This window comes from Oncorhynchus keta, chromosome 12 (assembly GCF_023373465.1).
Source record: "Oncorhynchus keta strain PuntledgeMale-10-30-2019 chromosome 12, Oket_V2, whole genome shotgun sequence".
NCBI lineage: Eukaryota > Metazoa > Chordata > Actinopteri > Salmoniformes > Salmonidae > Oncorhynchus > Oncorhynchus keta.
The window spans coordinates 33,515,975-33,528,881 of record NC_068432.1 but is presented as its reverse complement, the minus strand read 5'-3'; the positions used below and the strand labels follow the sequence as shown (position 1 = coordinate 33,528,881).

Here is a 12,907-nt window from a genome sequence, read left to right as displayed (position 1 = left end):
ACTTGCTGTTGAGCAACTGACACAATGTGAGGGTTGGATATGACAAAATACTGTGTATTTTAATAATGTTTGGCTGACAATACTGTATCACTTCTTTAAAACAGGCATACACCTGGTGCGTGCTCTCTGTTGCATTCTTAGACTTACCTTTCTCATGGAAGAGACTGCAGAGACCTATTTGAAGCAGTCCAATGAGCACCTTAACTTAATCCTGGTCAGCCTGCAGAAGAAAGAGGCTCTGGTGGGATTCTGCGTGCTGGCCCATCACAATGGGTACCATGAGTTGTCTCATCGCAAAGGGATCCATGAGTTGTCTCATCGCAATGGGCACCATGAGTTGTCTCATCGCAAAGGGATCCATGAGTTGTCTCCTGGAGATAAACCCCAGGCTGATAGGCGTGGTCTACGAGGAGATGGGGAAGACTATGAAGATAATGGCTCCCCCACCACTATCATTGAACAACTGGAGACACACTGTCAGGCGTAAGTGTGTAATCATTGACCTCAACTGTAAGCATTAGCCTTGATTGCCTGATAAATACATTTCCTGACTAAGTACATGTTGTTGTTATTAGGCAGACATTTGATGCTTATTGGGCAATTCCATGGTAACGGAATTACACTTTGACTCAGATGGCGGCTGATTTTTTATGGAATATCTATTTAGGCATACAGAGGCCCATTACTCCTCATCAGCAACCATCACACCTGTGTTCCAGTGGCACGTTGTGTTAGCTAATCCAAGTTTATAATTTTAAAAGGCTAATTGATCATTAGAAACCCCTTTTGCAGTTATGTTAGCACAGCTGAAAACTGTTGGGCTGATTAAAGAAGCAATAAAACTGGCCTTCTTTAGACTAGTTTAGGATCTGGAGCATCAGCATTTGGGGGTTCGATAACAGGCTCAAAATGGCCAGAAACAAAGACCTTTCTTCTGAAACTCGTCAGTCTATTCTTATTCTGAGAAATTAAGGCTATTCCATGTGAGAAATTGCCAAGAAACTGAAGTTCTAGTACAACGCTGTGTACTACTCCCTTTACAGAACAGCGCAAACTGGCCCTAACCAGAATACAAAGAGGAGTGGGAGGCCTCGGTGCACAACTGAGCAAGAGGACAAGTACATTAGAGTGTCTAGTCCTCAACTGGCAAAAACTGGCAGCTAAATATTGCCTCACAAGTCATCAACTGGTACCTTCATTAAATAGTACACGCAAAACACCAGTCTCAAAGTCAACAGTGAAGAAGCGACTCCGGGATGCTGGCCTTCTAGGTAGAGTTCCTCTGTCCAGTGTCAGTGTTATTTTGCCCATCTTAATCTTTAATTTTTATTGGTGACTCTGAGATATGGCTTTTTCTTTGCAACTCTGCCTAGAAGGCCAGCATCCTGGAGTCGCTCATAAAAATCCCCAGTTTAAAAATACAGAAATCATCCCCATATGATGTATTTTGCAGCATATGATACAAAGTGCAGCATCATGTGAAGCAAAATGCATCATATGGGGAATGTATATATGTATATATTTTGAAAGTTACATATCTTGAAAACTTGATTACTGACAAGTGAAACATTTTGGGACTACGTCAACAATGGACTAATTAATGAAATACCTAAATATAGTTTTTGGGTGGAGTATTCCTTTAAGATATCATTTTTTTGCATTGGATCCACTGCATCCGCCAATGTCACGCTTTCACATCTGCGGTGAAATGTGACAGAGCAAGAACAGAGTTTGTCAGACCATGAGACATCCTGAAAATCAGTCTTCCCACAAAACTGTCTGAAGCGTCCGAACGGTTGAGACTCTCATGAATATGATGGTGTTCTCCATTTTGCTCTATGACCCCCACATTTGTCTTGGGAATCTGTCAACTTCTGTCCGAACAGTCCGAACAGTTTGGCTATACACTAATATGACCCCTCTTTGGAAAGGTGAGACTCTGTTTTGCTCTAGGATGCCCACAGGCCTCACAAGACTCTGAAGGTCCCCTGGTACCAGTTTAAAAAATGATTGGAAGTACATATGTAGACCGTTAAGTAGCAAGAATAAGGGGTTAAATACATGTAAAACAAAATAACATGTGTTTCCTGATCTTTCTTATATCTCTCAGATATAGGACAGACACTTCAGAACAAACTTCATTTTGATAATATTTTTGCCACTAACGTTGTTCCATGTACTGAATTTGTTATTTAATGCATTTGTATGGGCTAATAGGAGTAAGGCATACAATAATTTTTTATTCATAATTTGTATTTATTTATTTTACACTTCAAGGTGTCTTAAAGTTCAAAATCAAATAGCTAAATGATCCCTGGTATGACTTTCTTAAAACAATTCCATATAGCTTAGTAGAACCCTCTCCCCCAGCTTAGAAAGGTTGCAGATTTATTTTACCTTTATTTAACTAGGCAAGTCAGTTAAGAATAAATTATTATTTTCAATGACGGCCTCGGAACAGTGGGTTAACTGCCTTGTTCAGGGGCAGAACAACAGATTTGTACTGCCAACCTTAGGGTTACTAAATACTTATTTTCCACCATAATTTGCAAATAAATTCATAAAAAATCCTACAATGTGATTTTCTGGAATTTTTTTCCCTCATTTTGTCTGTCATAGTTGAAGTGGACCTATGATGAACATTACAGGCCTCTCTCATCTTTTTAAGTGGGAGAACTTGCACATTTGGTGGCTGACTAAATACATTTATGCCCCACTGTATATATACATCTTTTTTTTTTGGGGGGTATAGTTTTTACAGAAGTTGTGTGTTTGTCATCTAGATTTCAGCTCTCTATAGGCTGCTCACTACAGGCAGACCAATTCTGATATTTTTCCCACTATTTGGTCTTTTGACCAATCACATCAGATCTTTTCACATCAGAACTTTTTCATAGCTGATCTGATTGATTAAAAGACCTATGAGTGAAAAATGATCAGAATTGGATTTCCTGTGTAAACGCAGCCTCAAAGTCATTGTTGCTGAATCCACATTGTTCTCAAGTGTGTTTGTTGCTCTCTATGGATTTATTTGGATGCTATTGGGTGGTGTGAGGATTGTTACCGCATAGGCCTAACACATTAACAGAATATAAAATCCCTAATATGTGACCATGGCAACCATACGTGACCACAGCAACCTCAGATGGAATTTGTGGACAGTCATACAGATCACTGTTGACTTGTTGAAATAAAATATTAGTTTTTTGTTTACTTGTTCTTGGATTAGTGCATTTTAGTTGTTCTCTACTTAACTGCAGTCTTGCCTCTAAATATTCCATTTACTCCTTCTCAGTCTATTCATTATGGTATTTACGTCTACAAACTATGCCTAAAAACTAACATTGCATTTAAGTGATATAGCCTAATAAGTGTATATGAATCAAACCTGTGTAAATATTGTTCTGTGCTGTAATTTGATTTAATTAAGTTTTTAATGATTTAAGACATTTGCCATCTGTAATACATTAAGCTTATTAGCTTTTTTTTCAATCAGCAATTGGCCAATTCTCAGTGTTTGTTTATTCAGAATTTTACACATAATTGCATGCAATCACTTAAGGACAAACATTTTATATGGCATGACACAAACCACAGAAGGCCATTTATTAGGCCCCATGACATTTCACTAAATGTATTGAAAGTGTGAAGGTTTTTTGTGGTTGATCTAAAAAACCAATAAGAATCAACACCTCAGTTAAACTATAATGCAGTCATTAATGCAAGCATGAAGTGGGAAGCATGACCTCAGCAAATGCCTAACAAACACCTAATTACATTCAAGTTTTTTCAATTTTTTACCCTTTTTCTCCCTAATTTCGTGATATGCAACTCCACAACGGGCTAGGGGGAGTCAAAGATCGAGTCATACGTCCCCCCGTCCGTCCGTCCAAAACCTCCCCTAACCCGGACAACGCTTGGCTAATTGTACGCAGTCCTATGGGACTCTCGGTCACGACCGATTGTGACACAGCCTGGGATATAACCCTGGCAGTAGTGATGCCGCAATACCGCGATGCAGTGCCTTAGAACGCTGCGCCACTCGGGTAGCAAACAATTCTAAATGACTATTGTCAGAAGCGGTGTACGTTCCCCAGAGACAAAGATGAGTAACAGACTGATAAGACTGCAATAAAAATAGGGATGTAACCATGGGGGAACAAACACCACCTACTGTTTTATTAAGCATGTTTATTCACAGAGTGGAGACTGAGATTATATCTGTATTCATGTCATTAAGCATGTCATCCACTGCCAAACATCAATCTGGGGACCAAACCTGCATTGACTATTTACATTGACATTTTAGTCATTTTGCAGACGCTCTCATCCAGAGCAACCTACAGTTAGTGCATTAATCTTAAGATAGCTAGGTGGGACAACTACTACCCTCTAACCTCAGCAGACAACTGTCCACCTGGAGTTATGGGGGATATCGCGTATGTACAAGCAACTATTGTGTGAACAGTGCTTAGCTGCCTTGAAATTATCCACCAAACCTCTAATTTTTGGCAGATGAATCTCCTGCTTGCTGATGTTTCCTGGTGTTAAACATTGACTGTGGCTGTGCATAATGGCCTTCAGAATAGCATTTGTTTGGTGGTCCTGTCACCTCGCCTCCTCTTTCTCCCTCTCCTTCCCTCTCCCTTTATTCTTTCTCTTGCTTTTTTCTCTCTTGTGTTACCTTCATATTATTGGCATTCAATCACTTCATTCATTCTTTCCAGGCAATCACCTCATGCATGTTCAATTGATTTGTTCATCGAAAATTACTAGGGAACCACCTAATATCTCTGTTATCAGCTGTAATTCACAATTAACTCTTGTCATATCCACATTAGGTCAATAGCAAATAATCAGAAAATTGGATCTAAAACATGTTTACACTGGTATCAGAGATCTTCTGTCTCTTCTCTCTCCTTGTCCATGCACAGTCACAGGGCCACGCTGGCTGTGGCACAGTGGTTGGCAGGGATGCCGATGCGGCGGTGGCAGGTGAACATCTTCCTCAGTTCGGCGCGGAAACGGTCGTGCAGCCAGGCGTACAGGAAGGGATTACAACAGGATGAGCTCATGGCACACAGATGGCACATTAGTTGGATGAGCAGGAAGTGGCGCTTGTTGATGAGGCGGATGTCGATGTCACGCAGTACGTTGAACACGTGAATGGGCAGCCAGCACACCCCAAAGGCCGCCACAACCAGCGCAACCAGACGGAAGATCTTCCGCTTCCGGGCTCGCTGTGCCTCTGCCTGGTCCCGGGTCCGATGTCCCGGTGCCACACAGTTCCTCAGCTTGACAGAGATGCAGAGGTAGGAGACACAGACGGCAGAGAGTGGCAGGACGTAGGTAACCAGCAAGGTGCTGTAGGCGTAGGCTAGCCTCTCCTTCTCCTGCCCCAGCCAGAACTCCTCACAGATGGTGAGGCCCTCCTCTCTGAATTCCACGTGGTAGGTGTGGGCCACAGCTGGAGCCACCAAACCACAGGACAGCAGCCAGATCCCTGACAGCACATAGGCACAGGTGGCCACCGAGGTGCGCTTCTTCAGAGGATGCACAGTGGCATAGTACCTGGCAGGGACACAGAGGGACAGTAATATTGATTTATTCATTGCTTTGAAAAACATTTTCATAAAGATCAATAATTACAATTTTATTATTTTACATACTTTTTGGTATTTCAGTTCATTTGAAACTATCCAGTCAAAACCGATGGGCTTTTTGTTATCTCAAGACAGAGGGACCCACCCACCTGTCGACAGCAATGGCGGTGAGGGTGAAGACAGACACGTAAACTGTGACTGGCTGGATCAGGAACACCAGGTAGCACATAAACCTTCCAAACACCCAGCCACGGGGGTTGAAGGCATAGGCCAGGGTGAATGGTACACAGGTCACACACATCAGCATGTCTGAGAAGGCCAGATTCCCGATGAAGAAGTTGGAGACATTGTGCATCTTGCGGGTGCGGCAGATGACGTAGAGCAGCAAGTAGTTCCCCAACACACCCACCACCACCACCAGGGCGTAGCATGGAATGATGAGCAGCTTGAAGCTCTGCACCAGAACCACGTCTGCAAACAGGGAGCTGTGGTTGGCCAAGCCGTTCTGGACAGCCACTTCAAAGACTGAGTGCTCCTTAGTTGCCTCATCACCTACAGAGGGCAGCAGACCTCCAGTCCATCCAGTACCACTGCCTTCCATACTGTAACCGATTAACTACACAGCAGTAGGGAGCCCTGGGTACCAGCCACTTAGCAGCTTACCATGGAAGAGGCAAAGCACAGGGGTTGGGGAAGTTTTAGTGACAAACAATGAGAATAAAATGCTCATAACTGGAAAACAATGACATTCAAACAAGAGAATGATGTAGATCCTAAATTATTGTACACTGAACAAAAATGTATAGGCAACATGTTAAGTGTTGGTCCCAGGTTTCATGAGCTGAAATAAAGGATTGTGCGGCCTGTACAGGTATTAAAAAGTGCCACACCTTCAGATCTTTCGTCACAAATAAAGAATACACCATCAATAGATTAATTACATGTCGATCTAACAATGTAGTGTATCTACTGTCTTGTCCATGCGCTCAGACAACTACAGTTACGCATCAATGAGCAATGCATTACTATCCGAAGAAATTACCTAAAATCACCAGTGGCCAGACATTTTCAAGGGCCTAATCATGCTGTGACTGATCTTAAGTTCGGTGCCATTGACCATGTTTGGTCAAGCCGCAATACGGATGAGCGCCTATTCCAGTGGGAAGCGCGATGGATCTTCTACTTAAAAACTCTACACCCCAAAGGGCTTAATGAGGAATTGGACCGTGTATGTTTCCAGTAGTGTTGTCTACACGCACCAGCAGTCTCCCCCAGTATTTCATATCTATTGCTTCTGATATTGCTATGTAGCCCAGACTGTTGTCTCTTTCCAATTATATGTGACATTTGAATTGTCCAATTTTGATACTGTTCTATATATTCCTTGTTAATATGCATTGACTCCCGATTCACCAGTCTCTAATTAACTATCTGTTTGCACCTGTTGCACCTGTTACACACATCATGTGTGTCTTCTGAAGTACGCGTCTTCTTCATTTGTTTGTACAGCACTGATGAAGGCATAAGCCCAAAAAGTATGCTCCTTCCTTTTTATTTGTTACAGTATATAGCCCCTTGCACTTTCACGCGTGTATTCTTTCGAGCATGTATTAAATTAATGATATTATTTTTGCATCTCGGACTCCTTGGGTTAATCCTCTTCACGGTTTTGAGTGAGAGTACTTTTTTAACTCTATAGATATTTTCACTCCCACGCACCCGCCGACCTTTCATTCTTGCCTGAGCCTAAACCTCATACTGACTTTCTACTGAAGTAAACGATCCCACAAATTTGCCATAAGCACAAAAAGCTTATTTCTCAAATTTTGTGCACAAATTTGTTTACATCCCTGTTAGTGAGCATTTCTTATTGATCAAGATAATCCATCCACTTGACAGGTGAGGCATATGAAGAAGCTGATTAAACAGCATGATCATTACACGTGCATCTTGTGCTGGGGACAATAAAAGGCCACTCTAATATGCAGTTTTGTCGCACAACACAATGCCACAGATGCCATTCATCCGCTGCCATCACCTCATGTTTCAGCATGATAATATACAGCTTTATGTTGCAAGGACATGTACACTATTCCTGGAAGCTGAAAATGTCCCAGTTCTTCTGTGGCCTGCATACTCACCAGACATGTCACCCATTGAGGATCAACATGTACGACTGCGTGTTCAGTCATTGAAGAGGAGTGGGACAGCCTTCCACAGGCCACAATCAACAGCCTGATCAACTCTATGTGAAGGAGATGTGTCGCGCTGCATGAGGAAAATGGTGGTCACACCAGAAACTGATGGGTTTTCTGATCAACGCCCCTACCTTTTTTAAAGGTATCTGTGACCAACAGATGCATATCTGTATTCCCAGTTATGTGAAATCCATAGATTAAGGCCTAATGAATTCATGTCAATTGACTAATTTCCTTACATGAACTGCAACTCAGTAAAATCTTTGAAATTGTTGCATGTTGCGTTTATATTTTTGTTCAGTGCACATGAGGTTGGTGGCATCCTAATTGGGGAGAACAGGCTTGTGGTAATATCTGGAGCAGCATAAGCAGAACAATATAAATATATGGCTTTCTCCTTTCCTTCTTTTCCTTAAATGTCTTCTATTCTGCATGAAAACTAATCATGCATGCAGCATGATTGGTTGAGGACCGCAATGAAGCCCATCAACAAAGTTGAAACAATAATTTCAATAATTACTTGTGGTAATGGACATTTTATAAGAAAATGTCAAAGCTTTTACTATTTTTTGAAGGCTTTCATACAACAAAATAATTCATGAAATAATAATTTTCTGAAATAACACATACAGTACTGAAGGTATTGGTAAAGGAAGGACAGTCACATTTTGAAATCATTAGAAAGGAGATTAAATGACAAAATAAAGTCCTAGGCAAGACAACAAGCTTTATGGATTTCTCAAAGATGCCTGACAGACCCCCTTAAAAGAAAGTATCACCATGATTAGAGTTGGCACTATTATCCTATAATCGTGTAACCGACAATTATGGGAAAAAAACATGAACTTTATTGAACTCTCCTTTATTTTTTGAAGTGTTCCACTCCGCTAGCCAGCACCTCGCCTAAATAGGTGTGCGTTTCTTTCGCCTCTAGATTATTCTGAGAAAAGAAAACCTGCCATAATAGTCTTAATAAATGTATTTTAGGGGGCGGTTAAACTTTATTTTTAAGTAGATATAATATATTCAATAACATTTGTTTGTTGTTGACATGAAGTGAGTAATGTTGGTAATCATTTTACAGCATTTTTTATTTAACCTTTATTTAACTAGGCAAGTCATTAAGAATTGTATTTTATTTACAATGACGGCCTACCCGTTGGGAGGAGAAACTACTCATTGTAGACATTAGGTATATCGTAGCTAATTTATAAGGATGCATTATGATGCATTTCAAGCAAAATATATATTTTTAATATTACAATTATGATTAGAACTGTCAACATTTGCATCACACTTAGTCATTACCCTAAATTTCATAATCGTCACACCACTAACTGTGATTGGATACGAGTGTGACATTTGGTTTAATGGTTGAGTTTAATTGTTGTGGTTTTCTCCAAACTATTACAGTGACCATGGGCCAAAAGCCAAGTTTTCAGATGACCCCTGAGAACACAGACACAACCAATAGATCCATCAATATGGACATAAAATTAATCAATCAAAACACATGTTTGTAGGCTTTCTACAGTATGCTAATTAAAGTAGATTCATTCTGTAGTGATTAATGAGAAAATATTCTAAACCCCTTCATAAATTTTCCTTTCATTTACTAAACGACTTGAAAAAAAGAATATCATGAATCCATTCCCATGGCAGCTGTACCATATTTAAATAGCTTTAGGGAAACAAGTTTTGAGGAGAGGTAGCTCTTGTGAAATGTATAGAACTTTCCATGAAACTGATATTTCATAGTATAAATGCAGGGCTGGCCCTAGCCTTTTGGGGGCCCTACGAGAGATTTGGTTGGGGGCCCCCCACCTCGCCGGCAAAACATTTTAGAAGACCCCTCTTGACGGCATAGAGATAAGTATTATTAGTATACATTTGTTTTAACGCACATTTCCTGAAATTCTACAAATTTTGCCATGGGGCATAGATAACATTTAACAATTTTACAACATATTTCATGGAATTCTACTAATTTTGTCTCAGGGCGGAAAGAAAAAACTTCAGTTTTACAGCATATTTCATGAAATTCTACACATGCCATGTTAATATAATATCTGAGTAAGAGTGACTAACACTATCAATGGGGACCCCCTAGAAGTCGGGGCCCCTGGACATGTGCCCGGTCAGTAATTTTGGTCAGTTTAGATTTTAAAAATGTTAGCTGACATGGGCTATTTGAGTGACTGTCAATGACTTACATTAGAGGAAAACTGCTGATTCACAACCACACTTTGTGTATTACACTATCCTAACACTATCCTAACAGTAAGTTGAGACCCCGACTGATTTCCTACACGTATTTATTATATTTTTTGGTCAGGGGCCCCCTAGCCTAAGCAACCTCATGTCGCCTATGCCCAGGGCTGGCCCTGTATAAGTGCATGCCTGGCCACTCAAACAGCTGTAATCCCTCCCCCAGCTTGAAATGGTCAGGGTTTTAAGACATCAAATATACAGTATCAGTTTGGGCACACCTACTCATTCAAGGGTTATTAATTAATAGAGAAGAAATCAAAACTATGAAATAACACATATGGAATCATGTAGCACCAAAAAAGTGTTAAACAATATATAGTTTATATTTGAGATTCTTCAAAGTAGCCACCCTTTGCCTTGATGACAGCATTGCACACTCTTGGCAGTCTGTCAATCAGCTCCACCTGGAATGTTTTTCAACGGTCTTGAAGGAGTTCCCACATATGCAGCACTCCATCACTCTTCTTCTTGGTCAAATAGCCCTTACACAGCCTGGAGGTGTGTTGGGTCATTGTCCTGTTTAAAATGAGTAGGTGTGTCCAAACTTTTGTCTGATGCTGTACATAGAGCAGTGGATCCAATTAATATCTGAACTATCCCATCCCATGCAAGCTTACCACCACATGTAAACCTTATTAACTTAGTGCCTTTGGACTTTAATGTAATTGCTGATAGTTCAGATTGCTGACATGCCTGCATGACCATCAATTTGATGTACAAGTACCTCTGGTTAATAAAATAAAATAATGAGTGTTGTAATAAATACCTTTAATATTATATGATGTAAATCTCCACATATCATTCAGTAGTTTGGATATGCAGAGTCAGTCACACTCAATATAAACTAGTTTATGGTGAGGATTGCGGCTGACTGGATAGATCAGTGATTGGAGGAGTAGAGAATGCAGACAGTCAGTCAGAAGCATTACACCCATTGTCCAAGACAACACAGACAATTTGACTTGGATGAAAGATGTATATGAGTCTTTATGCTGAAGATACAGATATCTTCAGAACAAATCTGCAATGTTTAAAACCTGCATTCAATAGATATGTACCCCAAAATATTATTACAATGTTCAAATAAAGTAAGGTTTAATGAGGTTAGCCTGTTAGTCATTTTAATTAAATTCAGATTGATTGTCTCCTGGGATATTTTTTCAGATTTGCTAAATGGAGAACTGTAGGATGAAGGAAATGAAGGTTTAGACATGTATTCAATGTGGGATCTTGTTCTAATAAACATGTCAAACAGATTGTAGTTGTAGGATTGTTATACTCCTATTACTACAACAACTTACTATACAGCTGCAAAGTAGCCTGTTAATAATAACCACAACAACAGTAGCCTAATATTCTGATTATATCACCAACAAATCAGTGTGGGAAAACACTTGATCAAACCCTGATTATAGTAAAGATAATAATGATAATAATAGTAAATAATAACTGAACTCAACCTAAGTCTTACCTTGCTAATGAAGTAAAAACGAAAGCTGCAATTCTTCACAAATGAAAGAAACAGATATATTTGATCAAAGACGTGGTACTTCAAGTGCAGTGAGCAAAAGGTGAAGTGAACTCCTTGAAAGACTGCGAACGTTCGTCAAGTGCGCTCTCGACACACTCATATCCTGAAAAGTGTAGAGTATACTGTTGCTGATATGAAGCGAGAGAGAGCGCAAGAGAGAGAGAGAGAGAGAGAGAGAGAGAGAGAGAGACGGGCGGTTTATCTCCAAGTTCGTGGTGGAGATTTTATTTTCTCCAGAGTCAGACTCGATTATACATTTTATTATAGTTTTAGTAGGCCTACCTGTAATTGGCTGCCCATAGGCTATATAATACTAATATCAGTTGCCTGAAATCATCTGCACAACTTTCCCTGACGGCAATTTATATTCAATAAGCCAGGCGCAGAGCCGTCGGCAATACAATAAAAATATTCAACATGCTCATTGTAATCATGCCTTTGAGCAAACATTTCTACGGAACCATTCAGATTGTTGTTTGATGGTTTTGGGTAAAATACAAACCTAAACCCCATTTGAGCACCGTCCACGGCACCGTGCACTTTATTATATTTTGTGTTGGCCTATGTATGCGTGATATGATGATGATGCGTTGGATGTTGATGTAATGCCGCGTTCACGTGCTCGTCGAAACTAGGAAACTTAGAAATATTCGACTTGCTAACTTGAACGCGGTACGTGAATAACTATTACCAGTTAAACACTTGGACATTTCAGTTTCCTAGTACCGACTAAGAACTTAAATGCGACTTAACTCCACAGTTGCAGACTCGGCTACCTGCTGATGATGTTAAACTCGGGAAGCTCATTACAAAGTTCTCACAAAATTAACCCCATCTTTAAAACAATTGCTGAATCTCGGCCACAAAAAAGGAATCCTGGCATTACCAGGATTCCCTTTTTTGTGGCTGAGATTCAGCAATTGTTTTACAGACCCTGCAGGGTGTGTTTTGAGGAAACAAATTTATTGGTCAAGATGTATCTGTTCAAGTCCATTACTTACAGACACCACATGGTCCTCTTCTGTCAGTCCTCAGTGTGCACAGTGATGAGGCTGTTGTTCCAATTGTTCAGTTGGTTGGAGAATGCTCCTGGCAAATCCAAGCTTTTTCTGCAATGCTCAAGTGGAAGAAGGGACACCTTTGAATATAGATATATACACAATGTGCCTCAAAACTAAGGGCTCTATTAAATCTGTAAAGCTCAAGTGTTAGAAATCGAAAGGTAATTTCCAGGGGTGCAACTTTGGTTTTAGAAGTGTGGGGGGCAGCATAACTTGGTGGGGTTGTCTGGGGGTCCTCCCATT

The 12,907-nt window shown here is 40.3% G+C and overlaps 1 protein-coding gene across 1 annotated transcript; it reads right to left on the bottom strand.

Moving 5' to 3' along the window:
- Nucleotides 1–3,506: 3,506 nt before the first annotated feature.
- Nucleotides 3,507–11,693, bottom strand: LOC118375831 (prolactin-releasing peptide receptor-like). Its single transcript, XM_035762451.2, has 3 exons — nucleotides 11,544–11,693; nucleotides 5,753–6,261; nucleotides 3,507–5,571 (listed from the first exon to the last, which is right to left on the bottom strand). Exons 2-3 carry the CDS (start codon nucleotides 6,202–6,204, stop codon nucleotides 4,935–4,937), a joined length of 1,089 nt encoding a protein of 362 aa, XP_035618344.1. The 5' UTR covers nucleotides 6,205–6,261; nucleotides 11,544–11,693; the 3' UTR covers nucleotides 3,507–4,934.
- Between the last annotated feature and the right edge of the window lie 1,214 nt (nucleotides 11,694–12,907).